The sequence below is a fragment of the Gymnoscopelus microlampas genome (genome assembly GCF_963454915.1).
Source record: "Gymnoscopelus microlampas genome assembly, chromosome: 11".
Taxonomy (NCBI): Eukaryota; Metazoa; Chordata; class Actinopteri; order Myctophiformes; family Myctophidae; genus Gymnoscopelus; species Gymnoscopelus microlampas.
Genome location: NC_139948.1, coordinates 41290765 through 41317731, shown reverse-complemented (window position 1 = coordinate 41317731; position 26967 = coordinate 41290765). Strand labels below are relative to the sequence as shown.

The 26967-nt window shown below is 42.4% G+C and overlaps 1 protein-coding gene across 1 annotated transcript; it reads right to left on the bottom strand.

The window, feature by feature from the left end:
* Nucleotides 1–1244: 1244 nt before the first annotated feature.
* fbxl16 (F-box and leucine-rich repeat protein 16) lies at nt 1245–25637 on the bottom strand (the record flags this gene model as incomplete). Its single annotated transcript, XM_084071422.1, has 6 exons — nt 1245–1393; nt 4893–4956; nt 5422–5506; nt 11062–11327; nt 12479–12721; nt 24921–25637. The coding sequence occupies 6 exons, from the start codon at nt 25635–25637 to the stop codon at nt 1245–1247; spliced, it is 1524 nt and encodes a 507-aa protein (XP_083927548.1).
* Nucleotides 25638–26967: the final 1330 nt, after the last annotated feature.

Sequence of the window (26967 nt, the reverse complement as noted above, 5' to 3'; positions counted from 1 at the left end):
ATGAGGGAATTAAGCGTACAAGTTCGAGGCAGAAATTAAACTTGGCGTAGGCTGTCCTTTTTATAGTTCCCTTTTTTTGTTTTTTGTTTAGTTTTGGGCAAGACACAGAAATGGAAAAAAGACACGGCACCTTGAAAAGGGAAATGTGTGGCTCCGTGACACACATCACACCAAAGAGGAAGCCGGAGACTCCAATTTCCATCAATAGTTTCTTACTAAAACCAAGTCCCTTCCTCTATCTCTCTCTTTCTTTCTCTCTCTCTTACTGGTTGGGTTGTCATCTCTCCCACACGCAAGAGCAACAGTTCAACTTTTATACCCTCTGAAAAAAAAAGGTAACTATATTACACAAAGTGGCGGAAATAGCGATGTTACTCCTTGTGGCCTTGAGGAGTTGATTTATTTCAAATCCCATGTTTGTTTGTGTGTGTGTGTGTGTGTGTGTTTACAGTGTACAACGCATGTGCAACCTCCATCACCTCAACTGAAACATGTCCCACACAAAGTCTTCCAATTGTATTATTATTTTTTCCGTCACGCTCCTTGATGCCACACGTCCAGATCTGCACGTGTATCCTGACTCCCGTCAGTGGCGGATTACTCCCAAAAAAGAACCCCACCAAAGTCTTTTTAAGAAACGTCCCTCCTAAAAATAAAAAATAAAACGTATTGAAATTCCCTTTTCTGTAAACGCAACGTTGTTTTTCTGAAACCACTTTTTTTTTTTTTTTGCGAATAAGGAATGCGGCTCGCCTCCCCTCGTCAGTACCGAAGTTTTCGTTTCAGGCACCTCCTCAATGACACTGGAACCCCTGTCCCATTGGTCACATAATGTAGCTCTGGGTTCGGGAAGTACGCAGCGATCATCATCAGCGTCTGCCCACCTCTCGCCTTTCTGTCTGTCTGTCTGTCTGTCCGTCCGTCCATCCATCCATCCCTCCGTCCGTCCACATGTCCATCTTGCCTTTCGGTTGTCCCCCTTTCAAAAGGGGGGTTAAGGGTTTTGAGGGGGTGGAAGGCGGTTGATGAAAAGTCATGGCATTAAGCGTTAACGTCAGGGGGGGGGGAGGGCGGCATTTCGGTCAAGCCGGGTCTCAGCCGGCCCGGGCACTTTCCCTCGGAGATGGTGTGGGTTTGTGGGGAGCGGGGGGAAAGAGCGAGGTGGAGAAGGAGGAGGGGGTGGGTGGAGGTGGAAGGTGGAGGTATGGCGGAGTATCGGTGGTGGTCGGGTCGGGTTGGTGGCTCTACTCGATGACCATGCAGTGTGGCAGGTGCTGGGAGTAGTACTTGAAGAGCTCGGCGGTGGCTCCGGGGCAGTTGGTCAGCTCCAGCTCTTCCAGCTCCTGCAGTTGGATCAGGCCTGACAGGCCGGTGGTGGTCAGCAGGGGGCAGCCTGGAGCGCGAGCACGCGCGCGCACACACACACACACGCACACGCACACGCACACGCGCACACACACACACACACACACAGGACAATTAGGCAAAAACCAAACACAATGATGATCACCCCATTATAAACGGAACAAAGTACTCAACTCCAGTACGTGAGTCAAAGTAGAGATACAGTTGGTCAAATATTACTCAACTACGTGAAAGTCGCTCAGTCAGGTTTGATGGAGTAATACATGATTTTAAAAATACTTTAAGGGGTATTTCACTTTAAAACACTTCTGGGGTCATTTTAATCTACTCTTTTCTGTAAACCCAAGACAGTAAAAAAAATAATTTAAAAAAATAAGAAACATATTTTTTCTTTTTTTTAATAGAATATCAAATAGAATCGAATAAAACAAATGTATATATAGTATATAGTAAAACATTAAAACACATTACAAGGACAATATCAGTCACCAGAACCAGGGATGTGTGTTTTCAATGAGTCTAACGTGGTTAAAATTGAAAATTGACATTTGAAGTTCAATGTGGTTATACTGTAGTATAGGGCGTGTCTGATAAAATGATTGATGAATGATCAATATGTAGCTAAGTATTGAATCTAGCAACTTAAAAACATATTTACTTATTCATTTTACAATAATTATTATTCTTTTTAAAATAAATAAAGACAGACATGAATTGGAATGAGGAGAGGAGTGAGATATTGGTGAAGGAATCAGAATTAGTTCATGGTAACTGAATGGCTTCACATTGTGTGATACTGGATGTAGACACCAGAGGGCGAACTTGAACAGTGGGAGGAAGGCAATGGACCATCCTTTCTCCTCAGCTGTACTATGTCATGACCTGAGGCCTCATTACTGAAACAAATCCTGAGTGTTTATCCTATCTTATTCTAAACGGCAGAGATAGGAAGAATCATAATTGCCACTCTAATCCTAGCTGTGCTCTATTTTATCTTAACTTTGGAAATCCAACATGTTTTATACATTTGCATATGCCTTCATGATTAGAATGCTCACAAGAGGCATTTTGATTGATTAAAGGACGACTTCACCCATTTTCAACCTATCTTCATGTAGAATGTCTTCACATTGGTCCTCACTAAAAGTCATGATAAAATGGTTAAAAAAAAATCTACTCGGTCTGTGGCTTATAGGAGGGCTGTGGACACTTCAGAAACTCGCCTACCAGTGACATCATCGTTAGGCAGATAAGTTTTTTGTTTTTTTTTCAAACAAGATTTCAAATTTTGTATTTAAATCTGGAACTGTCCACAGCTCTCCTCTGAAACACAGACCAAGTAGACGAAAATGGTACCATATTATAATGAGCATTAGTGAGGACCAATTATATTTACCAATGGCTTTCTATCAGTGTCTGTTTTTTGTTTTTTTTATCAATGGCGGTGCTTTTTTATAGTTGTTCACTATGGCAAAGGTTACCTTAAGAGTAAACGGAAAAAAAAGAGAATGACCTTTAATGTGGTAACAGTGCTGTAGTACAAATACCCGGCTGACTTGATTCCTGTTTCTCCTTCCAGGGGGCCCCCAGCCATAGTGAACAACAATACTTTGGTGTCTGTGAGGACGCCACAGAGGATGACATGTATTGTCTACACATTCTGTATTAGAATGTCTGTATCTGTATCATTTTCAGGCCTTAATAATCTCTCAAGCATGGAATTTCTATTAAGATTCATTAAGGATTCTTTATTGTTACGTTCCATTATAAAGAGGGTAGAATTATTGGCTTTCGACTCCTATTGTGTCTCACCCTAATGAAAATAACATAGCTGCCATTTCAATTGTTAGGAAGAAGAATAATAGCAATATTTTCTAATTGTAAGGCGGGTACTGTGCCATCCTAAATACTGTGATAGCTAATCCCATCTGCTTCAAAATTCAGTTGAACATTGAAAACCTAGAAAGTTTCTGTAATGTTACAAACATTAAAGGATGACTTTTTCAACCTATCTTCATATAATTGGTCCTCACTATATTATAATATGTTATATTTTTTGTCAACTTGGTCTGTGTCTCAGAGGAAGGCTGTGGACAGTTCAGAAACCCTCCTACACTTTAACATTACTAACACACATCTACAGTAAGAGACGCTGGGTATCCAAATAAGAAACTGCTACTATTTCAACAGACTCTTTAAAGGTCATTGAGACACGTCCCAATCAAACGTAAGAGCAAATCTGTAGCTATTTATGTAGTAAGTAGTACTATACTGTTTATATTGTGCCTGACGTCATAGACTGGCCTCCAAGTACTTTGTGCCTGAAACCTGAACAGGCACATCTATTCAAAAATAGCAGATATACAAGCTCACAGCATGTCACTTCGCGCCGTTCTGCGAGCTTGTACATCTGCTATTTTTGAACATTTTTGAAAAATCTTGAAAGGATTTCTTTTAACACAAAACCTTCTCTTCTGGGGGTGCCTGGCACAATACATTTTCAGATGTGAGTCCGCAGCCAAATATATATCAATTCTTTTTTTTTGTGTGTGTCTATGTCTATTTTTGTCAGGGTATGAGTGTGGAATAGGACCCAAAAGCAGGGTGCACAGGCAGGCAAGGTTAAATTCAAAGGGTTTAATAACCAAAAGGGCTGACAAAACATAAGCAAGAACTCAACCTAATACAGAATGCTCACAGCTTAAATGCTACACTCGCACTCACATTAAAACCACAAACTAACAAAGGACTGACAACACAGGGGAGTTTAAATAGACACAGCACTAACAGGACCCAGGTGAATCAACTGACAATCAACACAGGGATAGGCTGGGGCAAACAGGACAGAGGTGACTAGGGTTAACAAATAATCAGGGTGGAGAGACAAGACAAGATGTTTTATAAAAGGTATGGTCATATTCTCTATCCAGCAATTCCAGCTGGCAGATTCGAAGGGAGGCAAACTGCATCCGGGAGGTCGATGGAATGCATGGCAGTCGATGAGGGCCAGGTGGACCAGCTAATGAACAAAAACTATTTCTGAACGATTGGGACCTTTGTAAAATACTCGGTCCAGGAAAATAAAAGGAGACATATCACACATTTGTTTTCTGCTGTGTTGCTTTTCGACGTGTACACTGTATAATTTTATAGAGGTATCTAAAGATCACGAAAAGCTTTTATGAACGTGCCAAAGTATCGCGAGACTGTCGATCATGACAGCCTGACAACCAAATATATATCAATTTGGGGGTCTATGGCACGATAAAGTATGAGAACCACTGCACAAGGGTTCAAGTGGAGAGATGGACGCAAGCTGCAGGTAGACATGGCAATTTGCCTTGAATGCTCATTGAGTTCATTCAGTTCGGGTTACCGGTTCAATGCAATGGTATACACGTCTAAAATCCTGGGTGTTCTGTTACCGGTCAATTTTTACACACTCAGAGTTAAATGAGCGTGTGTGCAGGAGGATATGGAGGAGGAGGAGGAGGAGACGGATGGAAACGGGAGACGAGAGCACATACCTGCGAGAGACAGCAGACGCAGACTCCTCATACCGAATAAATGCTGTAGCCCGAAGTCCTGCACCTACGCACATAGTCGTGCACACACACACACACGCAGACACACACACACACAGAGACAAGCACACAGAAACATGAGCTTTCTAATGAAGCCACTTAGAATTGGAATAGCATATCGTCTCTGTCGGATGGAAACCTCATTATGTCCAAAACTGTTAATTTTCAGGATTCAAGTTCAACAACAGCAAAATTAGCAGATCTACAAGCTCAAAACGTGTCGCTTCGCGCCGCGTTTCGAGCTTGTGAATCTGCTACTTTTGATGCTTTTGCGTGACGCTGTAGTATGATCAAGTAGGACGTTGAATTACGAAAAAAAAAAAAAGAATTTGGAGATAAGAGGTTTCTGCTCCAACAGTGAGAAGTTGCATGTTCTACGTACTAGTTGCGTGTGTTTTGTGTTTTGTGTGTGCGTGTGTGTGTGTGTGTGTGTGTGTGTGTGTGTGTGTGTGTGTGTGTGTGTGTTTATTACCTGACAGCACCAGCGCAGGTAGAGACTCCTTAGTGACGACATGGTGGACAGGTAACCCAGGCCTGTGTCTGTGATCCGAACACACCTGGAGTAGAGACAAAATACTGTCATTCACACCTTCCACTACTTTGATACGACTGCATCTGATTAACAAAGAAAGAATTATATTGTATAGACCAGTGGTTCTCAAGCTTTTCAGGCCGCGACCCCCCCCAAATAATCATATTTGAACTGCAGACCCCCCACCCTGACAAGCACTTGGAATTGTAGGAGTTGAGGCATTATATTTAGTTTGACTCCACAGATAAATATTAAAATAGCCGATCTACAAGCTCACAACGCCTCGCAACACGAGGCGTTGTGAGCTTGTAGATCAGCTATTTAAAAATAATTCGCCTTTCTTTTATTATTTGACAATTTGGCTCTGTTGATTACTTTTAAGTAAGCAGTAAGGTTATTTTTTAATTTAATTTCTTTAATTTTTTGGGTATTAGAAAGGTCTTAAAAGTCCTTAAATTGTCACTTTACTGTCATCTGGGGACCACCCCAAAATCATGTGGGGACCCCCCCCCCCGACCCACAGGTTGAGAACCCCTGGTATAGACATTCAATCGTTTTCTGGCGAAACATAGATCCTTACAATACACACCCACACATGCACACGCACGTACACGCGTGCGCAGCACACACACAGACACACACACACAGACACACACACACACACACACACACACACACACACACACACACACACACACACACACACACACACACACACACACACACACACACACACACACACACACCACACACACACACACACTATGCCCACGCTATAAATGAGGATTGTAAATGAGGATTGTATATTCTGGGGTCCCAGTCGTGTCTGTCTCTGTGCTTCTACCTTGTAAACTCATTGCTAAATAAAAGGATAACATTTGCCAGTGCAAGCTAACTGATGAGCGCCTACGCAGTTTTTACCTGAGCTCAGCGCAATCCCCATCATCATTATTAGAGCGCTGTTACTCTGCGAGACACTCTGTGTCGTGATTTATTTTCAGCCACCTCCCACGTGCGGCGCAGCAATATTTTATAATGACAGGAATCTGTGGGGAGCAACGATACAGGAGGAGCACTGCAACTTTCCTCCCTGGAACTTTTAGATCGCAGGCAACGTACTGTACACACTAGGCCTCATCAACGGTAATATTGGGGATCACATATCCATGTTGCTGTTGAGGATAAGGATAAGGATAATTCCTTTTAACAGGTCGTTCATGAAAGTCCTTGCGGTCTTGTTTCCAATGAGAACCTGTGAGCAATTAGGGGTTAAGAGTGTTGCTCAGGGACAAATTTAATTTCATCAACACATATGCTGGCCTGGCCTGGAATCGAACTTGGGGCAACTAGGGACTCTGGCTCCCTAGGCGGGCTCACTAACCACTCGGTAATTTGCTGAAAAAGCCAATTTCATGCAAAATTTGTGATCATAATGCTCATAAATGTCATTTGCACAAGTCAAGTCTTCTACTGATAGGATTTTTTTTTGTTGGGTCAGATAATGTTTTTCTACACTACTGACTGTAGTACTCTGTACAATATGTGACCTGCAGAACATTTTGGGTTGTATTTGTTGCCAAACCAAAAAGTTGGAGAGTCCTAGGGTACCCACGATGGCAAAAAAAAATCCAATAACAAAGCAGATGAGGAGGGAGACCACTGTACAATGCAAAACAAGTGTTCTAATACCTTCAAATACTTATGTTTACCATGCTTATCTAGGCACATGAACAGAAGAATGGCTTAATCCATTAAGACCTGAGGCCGACTCTACACATCTTCTAAATCCTACAGTTTTCAGTTGCTATACCGTTTTCAAACTTTTCTCGAACTTTTCCAAGTCAAGGATCCCCAAGATGATATGTATTTGGTGTGTACCCCACCATCTCAAAATGTTTTGTTCAGGGACCCCCAGAAGCAAGTTAAAAAGGTTCGCTTTAAAACACGGCACGAAGTGACGTGCTATGAGCTTGTATATCTGCTATTTTTGAATAGCCGAACAACAACAGAGAAATAACTCTTTTGCTGCCTGAGGAAAAAGCTTCCTCATCTGTTTTGCACTGGGTTTTTATCTGTTCTCAGCTTATTGCCTTAACGGTCTAATGACATGACATAATGTGGTATTATGTTGGTACTTGGCGAGCTATGTCAGTATGACACATTATATTATTGACTATCACCAAGCTGTACAGTATAATGTGCTGCCTTGGATGACATGATCGCCATATTGAGACTGCTGTCACTGCATGATGTCACCATGTTTGGTGAAATTGCTGCTCCATCACTGTTTGATGAGCTGATGATCCTGCGATTCTCCCTTTAAAACCCATTCAGACCTGAAGCCGATTCTACGTGTCTCCTAAATCCCAACAGTATTCTAAAAAAAACGTATGTTTCTATATCAGTGGTGCTCAATCTTTTTCATGTCAAGGACCCCCAAAATGATATGTATTTGGCCGCCGATCCCCATCTCAAAATATTTTGTTCCAGGGACCCCCCAGAAGCAAAGATTTGAGTTAAAAATGTTCGCTTAAAAAATATATATATTCAACGATTTGCACACATTTTCACGATTTTTCAAAAATAGCGAAAGTGTAAAATAATGCTTTTTAGCTCAAATCTAAAAATGATACCGATGCGTTCCAGGTCTTGATGGGTTAACTCTCTGTGTGTCCTGACTCCTCAACTGATCTGCATCAGACACAACAATATTTTATGATAACTGCCTTTCATAATTTAGGCATTTAGCAGATGCTCTTAATCCAGAGCAATTTACAGTAAGCAAGGTAAACACAAGGTAATTCATCAAATGCACAGAGGCAGTGGAGTGCCTCAGTAATCTAGGAGGATCAAAGGTAAACCAAGAACTATCATCAGTCTAAAAATAAATAATATGTACATTGAAACAATATAAACTATAGGATGCCAGGTCTACAAATGAACCTGGCATCTGTCTGAATAACATGCTATCTGAATTTCATTTTAACTTTGCATAAGACTGCATGGTCGTCAAGGCTATACGGCAAGCGCTACAGGCTAAGGTGGAGTCTGAAGATTACGGAGCGAGTCTGCAGCTCTATCTAACTGCAATGGGGAGTTCGTTCCACATATGTTTACGTTTATGTTGTGTTTGGATAAGGCACCCTAAGGCAACCTTAACAATAACTAATCTAACATTAACCCTAACAACCTTGTGCACCTGCAGTGAAATCAAATAGAGGAACAAAAATGTTGTCCCCAATTACATATTGAGTCAGCACTGGTGTGAAGTCCAAAAATGGGCTGCACAGTTGGTCATGTTCATGGGTGGGCAGCCGGTAAGGTGCAGGTCGTCTCTGTAGGGTGTAAACCTCATTATGTCCAAAACTGTTACTTTTAAGTATTCAAATTCAAAAATAGCAAAAGTAGCAGATCTACAAGCTCAAAACATGTCGCTTCGCGCTGCGTTTCAAGCTTGTGGATCTGCTACTTTTGAATGCTTTTGTGTGACGCTGTAGTATGATGAAGTAGGGCGTTAATTTACGAAAAAACACAAAAAGTTTAAATATGGAGATAAGAGGTTTCTGCCCGACAGCAACGTCGGTCCTACAGGTTGGTCAGGGTCAGAGTGCATGTTCACCAGGGAGAGGGATAGCGTGTTCCAACGGACATGTTACAGTACACGTTCTCCCAGGCCCTGTTAGGCCTGTCATAATTGTTAGGCCTGTCATAATTATTACCTAATGCAATTATTTTTGCATAATCATCACACTCGTTTCCATTCATCTGTATAAATTATTCTGTTGAAAATCAAAAAATAGAATAATCGTGACAGTCCTAAACACTGTTCGGTGAAAAGAAGCGGCTTGGTCAGGTGACTAGTATCCTCACACCTCAAGCCCCTTGGGGATCCTCTCCTCTCTCCATTCTCAACAATGTCCGGGTCACGGCTGGAGGACGGAGGAGGCGAGGCGACAGAAACATCGTTAGCCTTAGCCTCATAGCATAATTGCCTAAGTCATATTTTTAAGGTTTTTAGAAAAGAAGAAATGAAAAATCACTCTCTGCCTAAGTCATATAGTTGACTTGGGAAATGATGCGAAAAAAACAAATTTAGCCTAAGTCATGTTTATCTGCCTTTATGTATATCTGCCTAACTCTACTCTCCCAACACTGATGATTCACCCTGCCTTATTGCCTATGTCCTCAGCCTATCAGAATGCTTTTCTCAAAGTTGACTTAAAATGACTTAGGCAGGTATTGATTTTGGAACGTAAGAAGCATTCTGATAGGATGAGGACATAGGCAATAAGGCACAATGAAGCAGCAGTGTTAGGAGAGTAGAAGTATAGGCAGAAATGTCAATTTGGCCAAAAAATTACCGATTTATGCCATGAGGCTAACGAAATGAGAACCGGAATTTGGCTCAGGAGTATGAGAGGAGACACATGGTTGTCTACGCCGTCCCCAGACCAACAGAAGGGGCTGGCAGTGACAGGGACTAGATGGCATAATGACTAAATTGGGGGAAAAAGAAGAAAAAATACATAGCCAAATGTGACTCATGACCAGTGTTGCCAGATTTTGTGAGAGAAATAAGCAACCAGGTCTATTAAAACAAGCCCAAAGGAAGCCACTATAGGCCGCACAAGCGGTTCGTCATATCGTGTACGCACTGGCCTACAAGTGGGCGTGCCTTCAGATCAGGAAGCAGGGCGCGCTTTACCCAATCGAATGTAGTGGGCGGGATTTACGTGTGTACCGATCCTTACCCACTAGAAACAAACCGAAACTAATTTAACAATAGCGTCCGCGGAGCAGACAAAACCACGGAAAGATATTCACATTTTAACTTGCTCTTTCATCATAGAAACAAGTGGGCTTATAACCAAAACGATCCATGTTCTCTGGTAGAAGTGGTGTTAGTGTTCCGTGTAGAAATATTGTTAGTGGGAATGAAAACATAGTCGCACCACCGGAAGTGAAAGGCTGAAGGCAGACCACAACCCCGGTTTCCTTGCGCACGTGTACTCCATTTTGCTCCCCCAGAGCTAAGTAAAATAGAAAAAACAGCAGAGGGCGCAGTTTTTCCTTTTTTATTTGGCGATGGGTTCCCAGATTGCTTCAAACCTAAATCGGCTATTTGAAAATAGCCGATCTACAAGCTTGTACATCTGCTATTTTCAAAAAGAAATCTCGAAATAAAATGTGAAATATTTGGAAGATTGTTGAAACACAAATCTGGTACGGGGCTCCCCTGGGACTGAATATTTTCAGATGGGGATTAGGGAGGGACAAATACAAATTAATTTGGGTGGTCCATGATGGACATAAAAACGTTTGGAGAACCACTGGTTTAAACAACATTAGGAAGCAAACACTACCAAATAAGCAACTATACTTTAGAAACAGGCCCAGAAAACCACAACCCACGACTAACAACATTTACAAGGGACTTGTTTACAAGGGACTTGTAAAGCCCAAAGTCGCTTATGATAAGCAGACATGGCAACGCTGCTTATGACCGGCGCGCACACACGCACACACACACACGCACGCACGCACGCACGCACGCACGCACACGCACACACACTGACTGACCTGTCCAGCACCAGCTCCTCCAGCTTGTGCAGGTCACACGCGATGTACTCCAGAGCCATGTCGGTGATGCGCGGGCACCAGGACAGGTCCAGGCTGCGCAGCTTGCGCAGGTTCTCGGCCACCAGCTCCACGCCGTCGTCCGTGATCTTGGAGCAGCCGGAGAGGCTGAGGGCGGTGAGGTTGGGCAGGCTGTGCACCATGTTCACCACGCCGTGGTTGGTGATCTCCCAGCAGGAGTGCAGGCGCAGCGTGTGGGTGGTGTAGCCCTGGTGGTGGGGGGGGGGGGGCAAAGATGTGTTATGTTATAGCAGTGGTTCTCGAGACAACTTTTTCGTACCAAGGACCCCCAAAGTGATGTGTATTTGGCTGTTGTGTGCCAGGGGACCCCCAGAGGAGAAGATTTTATGTTAAAAGAAATTCTAAATTATTCAACATTCAAACATTTTATATATTTTTCAAATATGTTCAAAAATAGCAGATGTACATAAGCTCGCAGCGCAGCTCTGCTGTTTTTTAATAGCCAACATATAAATGGATAAAATGGTTAAAATGATTGTGATGCTATATTAACTACTTTAGCTGGGGACCCCCTGGAAAGTGGTTCAAGCTCACTGTGTAACATTTTTTTAATGAGTAATTGTGCAGGAAAAGGGGTTCAATTCCGGGGTAGAAGAGGAAAGTTGCAGAGTGCTGCTTTAAGTCTGTATTAACAAATTACTGACAAAAATACTAGGCTACATTGGATCCATTGGAACACAGGTTCTTTTTACCATTTCCTGAAAAGTAACCGATGTAGACATGCAAGGTTTCTGCCTGTCAGCGACTATATTATATTGAAAAGCATTTATGCCGATGACGGCCTCCAAAATGTCAGCCAGGTTCCAGATGTGGAGGTGTATAACAAGATGACAAATGAGCATGAAACAAGAATACAAGCAGCTATTGTGTCGTCGCAACAATCAAAATATCACTGCCTGCATTGGTTGCGGGCCGATTTAAAGCTGCGATCCGTGACTTCCATTGAGAAATCTGAATCTCCCACATGAGAAACCAAAGGAGTTGCAAATGCCTCTTCTCTGTGAATGGAATGGAAAACATGAATGGACATGAATGGAAATAGCCGATCTACAGGCTCAGTTTTGAGCTTGTAGAGCTGCAATTTCCACTTCATCTCCATTTCATTTGTTTGAAAATATATGGACATCTTTCAAAATAGAAATAATTATGACGATTATGCAAAAAAAAAAAGGAAGTGATTATGCAAAACAAAATTGCGATTTTCTCAAATAATTGCGATTAGGCGATTATGTAATAATTGTGACAGGCCTACACGTAAGGGTCCGTTTGGTTACATTTGCACACTCTCAGAGCTAAATCAATCTTAGTTAGCATCAGTAACAGTATATCCAGGCATTACCTGTTTGGCTGTGAAGTAGGCCATGGCCGTGTCGGTAACGTGATAGGCCTGCAGGCTGAGCTCCGACAGGTTGGGGAGGAGCTGGGAGATGGCGGCGATGGCGTCGTCCGCCACGTTGATGCAGTCGCTGACGCTGAGCGAGGTGAGCCGGGCGTTCAGGCTGGACCACAGGCCCGCCTCCGTGAAGTCGTTGCAGCCCGACAGCTCCAGGTGCATGAGGCCTTGCATCTGCTCCAGCATCACCTGCAACAAGATGCCAAAAAGAAACACACACACAACAACAAGCGTGTGATTCTCATGATCAACACACACACACACACAGAAGTAACCGCCGTAATCTGAAGACTCACCTCTTCAGACTCCACCTTAGTCCGTAGCACTTGCCCTAGCATTGACGACTTTGCAGGCTTATGCAATTATGCATTTATTTGTATTTACATAACATGTTATGTAGACATATTATGCCAAATTCATTTGTAGACCTGGCATCCTATAGTGCAGGGGTCTTCAACAGGGGGTAGGGGGTCCTCAGAGTTACTACAGGGGGTCCGGCAAATCTTTGCGTGAGATGATTTTTCTTTTTACCTTAACCACCTGAACCCTAGCATCCCTTTTCTGAGCAGAACTTTAGCCAAAAATAGCAGATCTACAAGCTCACAACGCCTCGCAGTGCGAGGCGTTGTGAACTTGTAGATCGGCTATTTATGGCAAAGAGGTGTAGAGGGGGAAAAAGAGCAGACCAGGTAAACAAAAACAGTTTAATCTGAAACACAATTTTATACGATATAGAGGGGGTCCCTGCTTCGTCTCTCTCTCAGCTAGGGGGTCCTTGGCCTGAAAACGTTGAAGACCCCTGCTATAGTGTGTATAGTTTCAATGTACAGATTACACTTTTTTTATATTATACTGTTGGTATAGACAGATGGTTCTTGGTTTACCTATGTATTTGATCGTGTTTACCTTGCGTCTGCTAAATGCCTTAATAGTAAATTGTACAGTGTAGGTGTATACAATGAAAATAGAGGTGCAACATCAAACTAATCGCATTAGTCCATTATTAGTCCAAAAAAATCATCGCCAAACGATCGTTTGATAAAATAATCGATTAATGATCGATCCCTATAATGGCATGTCATTATAGGGAAAAAAAGAGAGAAAAAAAGTCAAAATCTTGAAAATAGCATATCTACAAATCTCACAGCGATGCATTTTAGATCGTGCTGAAACCAGTTTGAAGTCCTACATCATTTATATTGTCTCTGTTGGGTGGGTAACTGTCCAAAACAGTTACTTTTCAGGATTCAAATTCAAAAATAGCAAAAGTAGCAGATCTACAAGCTCAGAACGTGTTGCTTCACACTGCATACATCACAGGTGACCGATGTCACCAGGTTGGCCACATGAAGTCAGAGTTCCACATTGGAGCCATGCCGTTCCCATGTGGATCCAGAGATCCACACGATGATCTCCTGGTGTAGAATCGGTGAAGTTTCCTTTTAACACTCAAAATTCTGCTGTGTATAACTGCTGCTAACCTCAAGCAAGACCAAAGATAAAGTAAATAGTCTCTCTCTCTCTCTCTCTCTCTCTCTCTCTCTCTCTCTCTCTCTCTCTCTCTCTCTCTCTCTCTCTCTCTCTCTCTCTCTCTCTCTCTCTCTCTCTCTCTCTCTCTCTCTCTCTCTCTCTCTCTCTCTCTCTCTCTCTCTCTCTCTCTCTCTCTCTCTCTCTCTCTCTCTCTCTCTCTCCTACAGTAGGAACATTACAAGATTGATATGCATTGGTTTGTATACATTATTTTATAATAAACGGGCAGAGACACGTCGTCTTACACGTAATCATGTATAAAAAGAGCTGAAGAAGTAGTTTCCATTCATTCTGGCATCAACATATAACTAAAGCGATGTTATCATGTAATCCTGTCATTCATTTAGCTGATGCGGCTAAACATGTACTGTAAATGTGGTTTCCAAAATATTAGATCAGTTTCGTTTAATCTTTTAATCTGGCGGTTCCAGGCCAGTGGAGTCAGCTTGTGGTAAGGTCATTAGTTGAGACGCTGTTGTGTCTACACAGTGCAATCCTCCGCGTCGATTTATCCATTAGTAACTCTGGGTGTGTGTGTGTGTATAATGGGGCCTTCTTCAGGGTCCATTTAGTTACACTTGTACACGCAGTCAAATTAACACTCAGGATTTGACTGTGTAGGCGGAGGCACGCCGTGTGACCCTCATTATACTTTGTTGCTCGATGAAAGTAATGGGGTTTCACTTCAAGTGAAAAAGTGAGGCTGGGTTTTGATCGGTCTATAGAGTGTAGAGGACCAGGGATTTCTGCTGCGCCAGAATTCATCTGTTCATTAGGGATGGGCCGGTATGAAAAGTTCAACACGTTGTGAGAGAGATTCGGTGTAGATGGGGGAAAAAGCGGTCCAAGTTCAGAGCCAGTGGTGGAAAGTAACATTTACTTAAGTACAATTTTGAGGTATTTGTACTTTACTTGAGTATTTCCAATTTCCAATACTTTTACTTCTACTCCACTACATCTTGGATCCAAATATTGTACTTTTACTCCACTGCATTTATTTGAAAACTAGTTACTTTATAGATTTTGATTATTTTTACAAAACAGACATTAACCACTTCAGCCCTATATACATTTTGGCCATTTAAAAATAGCCGATCTACAAGCTCACAATGCGTCGCGATGCGACGCATTGTGAGCTTGTAGATCTGCTGTTTTCAAAATATTTTTATACATTTGAGAACTTGAAATGGGACATTTTGCATAATGAGTACTTTTACTTTTGGTACTTTAAGTACATCTTGATGCCAATACTTTTGTACTTTTACTCAAGTACATTTTGTATTCTGGATTTTTACTTGTAACAGAGTATTTCTACTTTTTACACCACTGTTCAGAGCCAACTCAATAATCAAATCTCTATGCGATGTGATTATTGTGAGCGTATTTTTACCATTGTGAGAATGTGTGACCACCTGGATTTAAAGCTGGGTTTCCCACATGAGAAACAACACTTCTAGCACTCAGGGGGATCCCCCATTCCCCCATCCTCCTGGCCTAGTGAGATATTAGGCTTCTGGGATTCAGGTATAGGGCTATTAATCTGCTACATGAACATCATTCTTTCGAATTCCCTATAAGAAGAGCTCAGAGTGCATGCGCATCGTGCTGTGTTTACCGATGTATTTGACTGTGTGTGTGCGTGTGCGTGTGCGTGTGTGTGTGCGTGCGTGCGTGCGTGCGTGCGTGCGTGCGTGCCTGCTCGCATGCTAATTATACAATCCATGCTGATCACACAAAAGCTTTCGCATAAATTCAGCAGCACCTGCGCTGTGTGTACAGTCAGTATTTCCATCTGCTGCAGGGCAGAAGATTATTCTCCCGGGTCTACGACGCAGCCATTGTCAAAATACATTTCAGGTTTATGCCGTAATATTACGATTTTTTTATGCACCACTCACTCACTATATTACCGTTTTATCACGTTTGAATTATCCTTCCCTCGCTATTTCATCAGTCGATTAAATTACTGCCGTAACGTTAACTGTAACAGTTAGCAGTAAAGCTAATAGTGAAATGTAGCCAGTGACTGAGCTGAGAAAAACAGTTATCGTGTGGAACACAGGCGGCATAACACACTCAGAACAAAATAATGATCGGTCTTTCATAAATTAAGAACGATGGGAGAGATGGAATGGAGCTGTAGATCAGATGTAAGTCGAGTTATAGTTAGTTGTGCGATAGCTGCACGCAGATAAGAGTTTGAAAGCGTCTGTTGCCGAAAATCTGCCATTGAATGGGCGGTGGGTGCACCGTCGCGTCGGGTCGCAAGTTGTAGGGAAGCGTCGAAAGCTTTCGACCGTCGGTCAAATAGCAGCGAGCTTGTTGTTGAAAAAGACATTAAGACATATAGGCTATTTTTAGCCCCATAGTAGCCGTCTGTCGGTGTCGGCTCTCAGGTGCATTCAGCAACTTTTTTTCACACCATCCAATCTACTGATCTCCAGTTCTGATCTGCCAGTCTGTAGTAATCTGTAGGTGGAGATCTACCTTAACCCGTTAAGACACTAAAAAGCCTTATTTTACACTTTGGCTATTCAAAAATAGCAGATATACAAGCCCGAGTGCCGTGCTATGAGCTTGTAGATCTGCTATTTTTGAAAAATTGTGAAAATGTGTGCAAATCTTTGAATCTATATATCTATAAATCTATGAATCTATATTGGTCCGCAGCCAATTACATATAATTTTTTGACATGAAAAAGATTGAGCACCACTGCAATAGAAACAGAAAAGTTGAATCGGCTTGGGTTAAGGGGCATTGTCCACAGAAAGTGTTTTTTTGGAGTGGAGGGGCGCTTTGTATATCGTTGCTGCCGGGCAGAAAACTCACATCTCCATATTTTAACTTTTTGTGTTTTTTTTTTGGTAAATTAACGCCCTACTTGATCACACTACAGCGTCACACAAAAGCATACAAAGTAGCAGATCCGCAAGCTCGAAACGCGGCGCTAAGCGACCCGCGTTGCGCTTGTCTGCTATTTTTGAATTTGAATCCTGAAAAGTAACAGTTTTGGACATAATGAGGTTTCCACCCGACAGAGACGATATCATGTCCCTCCAGAGTGCTCCCGCACGCAGCGTTTATTGATACGTCCGACATTTAAGCCTGTCAGCTGTCGCTGTACTCTAACGTCCTCGTCATCTGCGTTATCAAGCAGCAGCAATAAAAACATGGCAGTCATGTCAACAACAAAAAAAGGCCGCCGACCCTCCCTGTACTAAAGCCTGATTTATGCTTGGGGCGAAACAAAGTGTTGCGCTCAAAGGGGAATAAATTATAAAATACAGCGTGTGTAAATAAATACCTGTATGTCGTAAGCGGTTTAATCTACACATTTTGGTTTAATCACTCAGTTTGGATTGATGTGCGTTGTGATGTATTCACGTCCTACTTGTACATACTTTAATAAGGTTAAGTATTATGGAGTTGGGATTGGAAGGGCTCTATGCACACCTGAGACACGGTACGTACAGTGGTGGAGAGTAACTAAGTAAATTTACTTAAGTACTGTACTTCAGTAAAATGTGCAGGTGTTTGTTACTTTACTTGAGTATTTCCAATTTCCAATACTTTTACTTCTACTCCACTACATCTCAGAGGCAAATATTGTACTTTTACTCCACTGCAATTATTTGAAAACTTTAGTTACTAGTTACTTTTCAGATATAAATGATTATATTATGAAACGTGCATTAACCACTTCAGCCCTATTTTATACCTAGGCTATTTGAAAATAGCCGATCTACAAGCTCACAACGCGACGCGTTGTGAGCTTGTAGATCTGCTATTTTCAAACATTTTAGTACTTTTACTTTTGGTACATTAAGTATATGTTGATGCCAATACTTTTGTACTTTTACTCAAGTCAATTTTGAATTCTAGGACTTCTACTTGTAACAGACTACTTCTATATTGCAGTATTGGTAAATTTACTTAAGTAAAGCATTTGAGTACCTTTTCCACCACTGGGTACGTACACATGCTGTGTGTGCGTGTGCGTGTGCGTGTGCGTGTGCGCGTGCGTGTGCGTGTGTGTGTGGGAATTGGGGTTATGTGGCACACATATCCGTGTAGAAAACTACATTTAAAGTGTGGCTTTGATGTTATTATAATTGTATTTAATTCATATTTTGAATACGTGATGAAGATGCGATAACTACAGATGTCTACATGGGGGGGGGGGGTAAGCCGACTTATTTTGTTATGGTTTGTATTTTTCCAAAAGTGTAGTAGCTGTAAGAGCTACATGCAAATGTTCTGTCCCAGTGCTATTGCTTTAATAAAATATATTTGTGTAAGAACACACAGGCCACCGCCGCGCTGACAATACCACAGAGTTCTCCATGGCAACCAACCACTCAGCTCCCAGAATAGCAGCCTAGCAGGTGTGAAGAGCCTCCTGAAAAGTTCACAGGCTTCAAACTGGCACACTGAAATCCAAGCATTATTGCTTTTATTATTTCTGATCGAAAAAAGACAGTGCTATAGAATAGAGGGATTGCATTTTTGGTTATTTTTGTTTGACCCATTTAGACCTGGAACGCGTCTGTGTAATTTTTTTAATTTGAGCTAAAAGGCATTATTTTACACTTTGGCTATTCAAAAATAGCAGATCTACAAGCTCATAGCGCGGCACCGAGTTTACACTTTGGCTATTCAAAAATAGCAGATCTACAAGCTCATAGCGCGGCACCGAGTGCTGCGCCACGAGCTTGTAGATCTGCTATTTTAGAAAAATTGAGAAAATGTGTGAAAATCTTTGAATATATATTATTTTAAAGCGAACACTTTTAACTCAAATTTTTGCTTCTGGGGATCCCTGGAACAAAATATTTTGATATGGGGGTCCATGGCCAAATACATATAATTTTGGGGGTCCTTGACATGAAAAGGTTTGAGCACCACTGATATAGAAACCTAAGTTTTTCTGAAAACTGTTGGGATTTAGAAGACATTTGTAGAATCGGCTTCAGGTCTTAAATGGTTAATGAAGATTATTTTGAGCCTTTTCTGTTGACTTTTTTTTATACACGGTTTAGTGTACAGAGAGGTGGGAAGCAGGGTTTAATATGTAAACAAGCTCACAACGTGTCGCGATGTTCGACATTGCAAACATAATGTCAGACAGCTGTCTACATTTCTGAAAAGGAAATTCAGGCTGAGCAGAACCAGGGATCATTGAAACTTATCGTCTCTGTCGGGTGGAAACCTCATATATCCAAAACTGTTACTTTTTTGACCGACAGGTCAGGTAGGTTATTGTAGGCCAGCAATGTTCGGAATTCGCCAATCAGGATGGAATATGAAAAATCAGACGGATCCGTCTTGGTCACTTCACTTGACTATAGAGATAATGTGTACCAATTTGCATTGTTTGGAAAAGATTTGTAGGAGTGATATGAAACAAAATGTTTTGCCAAAATCTGCTTCCTGGTGGCGCTATAATATGAAAAATCTGAAAGACCCGTTTCGGTTAATGACAATAGAGATACTGGGTACCGCGTGATGTTTGAACAAAATCTGTAGGAGTACTGCCAAAGAAAATGTTTTGCAAAAAACGGCCTCCTGGTGGAGCTACAGTATAACAGGCGAATGTGAAAAAATTGCGGCAGAGGTTCTGCTCTGGCACAACGGTGCCGGAGATTAGCTGTTCACAGACACGGACACACGGACGGACAGGGTGCAAAACATAGTCTCGGCCATGCCTTTCGACCTGGCGGAGACAAAAGTAGCAAAAGTAGCAGATCTACAAGCTCTGCTACGTTTGATGCTTTTGTGTGGCGCAGTAGTGTGATAAAGTAGAGCGTTAAGTTACGAAAAAACACAAAAAGTAAAAATATGGAGATAAGAGGTTTCTGCCCGACAGCAACGATATGGTATCCCCACTGGTGATAAAAATGAATGACCATAGGGGGGATATCAAAAGAAGAGGCAACCCCACCAGTACATCCAACTCAGGTTGGAAGGACGGGGGAAGAGAGCGCTTAACATGCAACACGGGTCATGAGCTGGGTTTCAAGCCATGACATCAGTATAAGATCTCTGCCAAAGTATTACACAAGGGACTAACAGGCTGAGTCACTAATGGCTCCCTAAACTACAACTGTAGTGAAAACATAAATAACTGCACTAATGTTATAAAGAGGAATGAGACTGTGCCAATCAATATAATACTACCACATGTAGCTTAGTAGGTCATGGTCAAAGCACAGATTCTGTACAGGACTGATTCTAAACCTTTTTAATTTCAAGGACCTCCTGCTCGATAAGCATTGGGCTACGGACCCTCATTTAACTCATTAAAACCAGGAAGCATCTGTGTCATTTTAGATTTTAGAAAACTCTTAGGATTTAGAACAGTTTAGAACAGTGGTTCTCACAAATAGCAGTTCTACAAGCTCAAAGCAAGCTTGTACATCTGCTAGTTTTGAACATTTTAGAAAAATCTTGAAAGTGTTTGAAAAATGTTGAATAATTTAGCTTTTTTCAAACACAAAATCTTCTCTTCTGGGGGTCCCTGGGACAAAACATTTTCAGATGGGGGTCCGCGGCCAAATACATATCAATTTGGGGGTCCTTGGCACGAAAAGGTTTGAGAACGTACTGATTTAGAAGGCATTTGTAGAATCGGCCTCAGGTATTAATGGGTTAACTTAACACTGAGTTGCAGGCCCATATGGCTCCATTTGTTTCCTAACTATCAATCATTTAGCTGGGATTCCCCCGGAACTCCCTAAATGTCCCCTGGGGGGGAGGAAACCCAGTTATGTCACAGGCCTATACGGTGCATGTGGCAATATAATGGTCAAGAAGGTAAGTTATGTGGTGAGAGAAAATACTTAGGTTACGATTATGTAATTGTGAAAGGTTGCTACTATATATGTCTATGAAATTAATTCATAGACATATATAAATTCCTTTTTGGTCAGACCTTTTTGGTCGGACTTTTTAGACAAAAGTATTATAAATGTAACTGTGTTGTTTTACATTCTTTTGCCTAATAAAATTTCTAAAGACAATGATTATTGTCTCCGCCAGGCCGAAGGCATGGCGAGAGAGTATGTTTTACCCTCCGTCCGTCCGTCCGTCTGTCCGTCTGTCTGTCCGTCCGTCTGTGGACAGCTAATCTCTGCCACCGTTGGCTTGATCGCAGCCAAACTGTGCACACACACTCCCTGGATGCCAATTCAGACCCTCTGCCCCAAAATTTTCACATGGGCTTGTTATAGCGCCACCAGGAGGCCGCTTTTGCTAAAACACATTTTATGACAGTACTCCTACAAAATGTGTCCAAACGTCACACAAATCGGTACACAGTATCTCTATAGTCATTAAACCAAACAACTTTTTCAGATTTCTCATATTCCATCTGGATTGGCTAAAAATGGCTTCCAAAGTTTGCAGGACTGCTCCGTTTTGAACAAAATGCCTCAAATCATGAACACAGCATGCAATTTCCGTGAAATTTTGCACGCACATTCTCACTAGGCCGAGGAAGAACTGCCACTTGAGAATTTTGAAATCAGCCTCATGGTGGCGCTACAACAGGCTGCTTTGTGTTTTCACCTATAACTGCACCGATCTGTGTAAAACTTTGTATGTGCACTCCCTAGAGGTCAAGGAAAAACCTTTGACCTGCATTTTTCACATCTGCCTTTTATAGCGCCACCAGGAGGCAGACTTATGTAAAACATATTTCTTTACATTACTTCTTCCGATTTTATCCAAATTTCACGCAAATCAGTACACATGATCTCTATAGTCATGTGATCAAGGCGGATCTGTTTAATTTTTCATATTCCATCCCGATTGGCTAAAATTCACATCTTAAGTTTGCAGGTGTGGCCCGTTTTCAACAAAATGCCGCAAATCATGAACGCAGCGTCCGATTGTGGTCAGACTTTGCACGCACATTCACACTATGTTGAGGAACAAATGCTACCCTTTTAATATTTGCCTGTTATAGCGCCACCAGCAGGTCTAATTTAGCAAAACACATTTTTTGAACAAAATGCCACAAATCATGAATGCAGTGTCCGATTGCCGTGCAAGGCCTAAGAAGAAATGGCACCCTTTTCACATTGGCATATTATAGCGCCACCAGGAGGCCACAATAACCTACCTGACCTGGCGGAGACCTGTGCTCCGAGGAGCACTTTTTCTAGTTTTTCTTGAAATCAAACGCATGTCTAGAGTCTAATCAGATTGAGCTGGCTTACTGAGGAGGTATTTTTAGTAGCGGAGGAGGGTCACCGGTATAGCCTCCAGTCATTGACCTCATGTTTTATCATTGCCTTTTGTCGGAGGATGTTCTAGTCTACTTCTGCCATTAAGTAGGACGACTAAAGCAACATGATAACATCTCGACCGTTGTGGCATTTTTATAAAGAACGAAGGCAAACGTCAGAAGTCAGGACGTTTTCCACATTGATAGTCATAGTGTAAGGCTCTGGTCATCAACGTTTTTCAAGCCAAGGACCCCTTAGCTGACAGAGAGATGAAGAAGGGACCTCCCCCATTACATATTGTAGAAAAATTCACAACGCTCACAATGCTCACAACGCCTCGCAGCGTGAGGCGTTGTGAGCTTGTAGATCTGCTATTTTTGGCTAAGAATAGGGATGCTATAGAGTTCAAGTGGTTCACATAACAAAATTATCCTTTTACACTAAGATTTGGCGGCCCCCCTGTAGTAACCCCGGGGACCCCCTTGGGGTTCCGGGCCCCCTGTTGAAGACCCCTGCATGGTGCAAGGCATGACGCACGGCGAGCAAGTCAGTTTACACCCTGAAGTTGCAGTTATCTTGTCATAACTGACTTGCTCACAGTGCATTATCACGCTTCTACCATGTGTGATTGCCTCCATAATTCAGCCTCATCCCCACATCGTTATCAGCAGCAGTACTGATCAATTCATGGTGATAAATCCATCAAAGCACTCACACAGATAGTCCACTTGGTGACGTCAAATTATATTAACCACTTGAACCCTTTAGTAGTTGTACGTCAAATAGTGAAAATATCAGATCTACAAGCTCACAACGCATCGTGATGTTTCAAAAGAAATTTGAAATGTTTCAGAATTTCTGGAAATGTTTTGACCCTGTGGTTAATTCATGATTCATAGTGTATTTTAGTATGTTTGGCTCCCGGGGGGTCCTTGGCATGACGATGTTTGGGAAGCCCTGCTGTAGTGAGACGAAGACCTGCTGTTAGTGAGATGAAGCTCTGCTGTAGTGAGATGAAGCCCTGTTGTGGTGAGATGAAGCTCTGCTGTAGTGAGATGAAGCCCTGCTGTAGTGAGCTGAAGCAGCGTAGCTGGAAGAACTACAGACAGCGTTTCAGCTGCATGTGGCTGCAGACCACAGAACGAAATGTAAGTAACCTGACCAGCTCACAAACCCTATCGTTGATGTAGGTTAGAAACCTTGTATCCACATGTTTGTTGTGAGCTTGTATTTATGCTACTTTTGATTAAATTGGAACACAGGTTCTTTCTTTTTTTTTTCCATTTCCTGAAAAGTAACGCTTTTGTACATACTAGGTTTCCACCTGACAGCAATGATTAAATACAGTATGGATGCTCAACTTCCTTTGCAATGCATTCTATATTTGACAATAGCCTCTATACTGTACATCTCTGCCAATGGGAACCTTATCTGCAGTGCATACTTGTAATGTAGCTACATGCAGGCACTGTCGGTAAGGCTATGTGAGCCGAACAACTCACATTTCTCTGTCAATACAGAACGCAGTGAGGATTTGATTGCTTCAAATACATTGACCATCAGCAGGCCTGTCACAATTATTACATAATCGTCAAGCAATTATTTACGACGATTGCAATTATTTTTTGCATAATAGTCATAATCATTTCCATGTTGAAAAATGTTCAAAGATGTTAAAAAATAGTGGAAATAGCAGATCTACAATCTCAAAACGCGTCACATCGTGACGCATTTTGAGTTTGTAGATCGGCTATTTCCACTATTCATATAAAGTTATTAAATTATGTAAGTTATAAACCTTTTGTTTATGAAGCCTAAAATGTTTTTTTATTCATAATGCTCAACGACAGAAACCCAATTAAATCGTTAATCGCAATTATTTGAGCAGTAAAATGACGTTATCGTGACAGTAATGACTGCATATCCACAGAACAAGTTCTCCGTTAAGTTAATTTGTACAGCTGTAAACGGATATTTTTCTTTCCAAATGTTCCTTCTACAACTAGATACTCCCACACAACATTCTGTGTAGCATTCTACAGCTATGAGAGGTCTTCTCCTGGGGCCTCTACTGTAGTTTAAGCAGGAGTCAATCGATTATACCTTTTGAAGCCTGATATTGACATTTAATACACAGAAATAATACTACAGTTTTAGGCTATTTTGTGTTTTTTTATTGTATAATTAGATTTACCAAGAATACCAGTGGTTTACATCAAAGCAGAAGCAACTGTTTCTCTACCCCAACCTAATCTCATTCCCAGGCTTTCTCAGAAAGGAGAAATTGTGTAACTCTCTGTGATTCCTGTGTCAAAATGGAGTGAACATCCAGCATACTCTGATCAGAAAGTGCAAAGAAAGATGATACCTGATTAGCTCTAAAAGACAGGGTTATTGATTCACTGAATATTAACTCTCCATATTACAATATCGACTTTTTGTTGATTTCCACTTACCTAAAACACGTATTCGGACTGCTGCAAACGCGCTGTGGAAGTTTGGGCGCGCGACACAGTCGTACAAAGTAGTATAAATGGTTTAGTCTCCCCCAAATCATTGATCTGAACTAGGCTTACCGTAAAAACCTTTTACTTTAACCTCACCAGCTAAGGCCCGCTCTCAGACTCACCTCCAGTCCGGCGTCTGTGATAGTTGACCTCTTGAGGCTGACCGAGCGGACGCCCTTCTTGGACAGCGGGTAGTTGTCAATGAACTCGCAAATGTCCAGGTCCGACACCCCCACCAGGCAAAATGACTGGAAGCCGCGCAGGGCAAAGGCCTGCAGACTGACAAACTCCTTCTCCCCGTTGGGCAGCAGCGCGTACAGCTCCTTGGCGTGCAGGATCGGCGTCACGCCCTCCCAGAACTTGGGCTGGTACAGCACCTTGCGCCACGTCTTGCACACCTGCGCCAGCACGCACTTCTCGGCCGTGGTGAAGTACCAGAGCAGGCGGTTGAGCAGCTTCTCGTCCAGGACCAGCTGGCGCTCTAGCAGCAGGGGCTTGGGGAGGGTGAGGGGCGGCAGCTGGCGGAGGCCTGGCTTCAGGCCCACCAGGGGCTTCCCGGGCTCCAGGTCAGGGCCCAGGAGGGAGGCGGCCGTGTGGGGCATGCCGGGAGGGTTGAGCGAGTCCAGGTGATGGTGATGATGGTAGGGCAGGGAGGCCGGCGGCGGAGGCAGGATGGAGGGCACCGACGACGATTGGCACAGGCGGTTCTTGGCAGCGGGCGTGCCTTTGGTGATGCTGGCACTGCCCAGGCCATTGGGCTGACTGGGGGGCAGTTTCACCATGCCGTTTCGAGTCACACAAGGAGACTTGAGCTCACTGGGGGTGGACATGTTCAACATTAGGAACCTGCGGAGAAGGGAGAGAATGGTCAGTGAACACATTATACATTACATTATACATATGGGGCGAATGTTGGGGCATGCCCGTGCCCCAAACGCACACACACCACACAGCAGTGTCCAATCACTAACTAACACCGTGTTTGGAAGTGTCAGTAGTGCATGTTACTTAAATCATGTGTACAGTATATATGACTGCATTTTTAAGTAACATCACAATGGACTGCAATGGTTTTAAATGTTTATTTATTGGAACTGTGCAAAGTAAATTGATTGTTGGTCACCTGTCTCTCCTCTGCAGTGCTGGCACTCTTCTGTAGATTGGGAGGGTGCCAAGCACTGTAGAGGAGGAGGGGTGTTCTGTTTCGTGTTTAAGAGAAAGCTTATTTTAATACGGTTTGTGAGTAAATGGGTGCCCGGAAATGTCTTTGAGTTGGTTGGTAAGATGTGATGCAATTGTGTTCTAAATGACTCATGGGCCAGGAGTAAGCTTCATATGAGTTAATGGTTTACCAATTAATACTACTTGTCATGTGGTAGGATCCACTCCCTATAAAGTGGAAGCTACAGGTGTGGAGTGACAGTTGAGCTTGAAGCTAGCCAGCCGTGAACACCTAGGGGCGAGCTGCCATGGCCCTTCGGATAATCGGATTGTATTATTTTAATGTTCTAGTCTGCCAGTCATATTCTTATTTTTGTCATTCAATGCCTTCACTGTATGCTGCATGGGACAGTTAGTTTAGGTAAAAAAGAAATAAAAATAAATGCCCTAAATTGCATCCCTGGACTTTATTTTTAGCCTAGGCCGTTTGGTAAACTTTACTATATTTCCCTCCATACATCACTGGATGTATGGAGGAAGATGAGGACAGAGATATCTGAGAGAATAAGGAAAATAGTTCATGTGGTGAACTGAAGACGGAATAATCAACATGGTCAGTTAACCACCATCCCTCATCAGGCTTTCCCTCCAAGGAGCCCCTGACACAATAACCGGCATCTACGGTATGTGCACACACACGCACGCACACCAACAGAAATATACTCGTATACAGAAACCCATGTCCCCAGGTGGGATTAATGTTGTATGCTTAGATTTCATGTTGTAAAAAGTTTGATGGAATGCATGTTTTGGTGATTTCTTTTCCACTGTGTCTTATGAGCGGTCAGGTTCTTTTTCAACCTGCCTGCACACTGGTGTGATGTGGACTGATTAGGGGTCTAATAGTGTAGTACAGCACAGGACAGAAGCATACAAAATGAGCACAAAAATGTGTGTTGTCTGATCAAGCTTAAGGTGCAATGTTGTTTTACTCACTCAACAATAAAC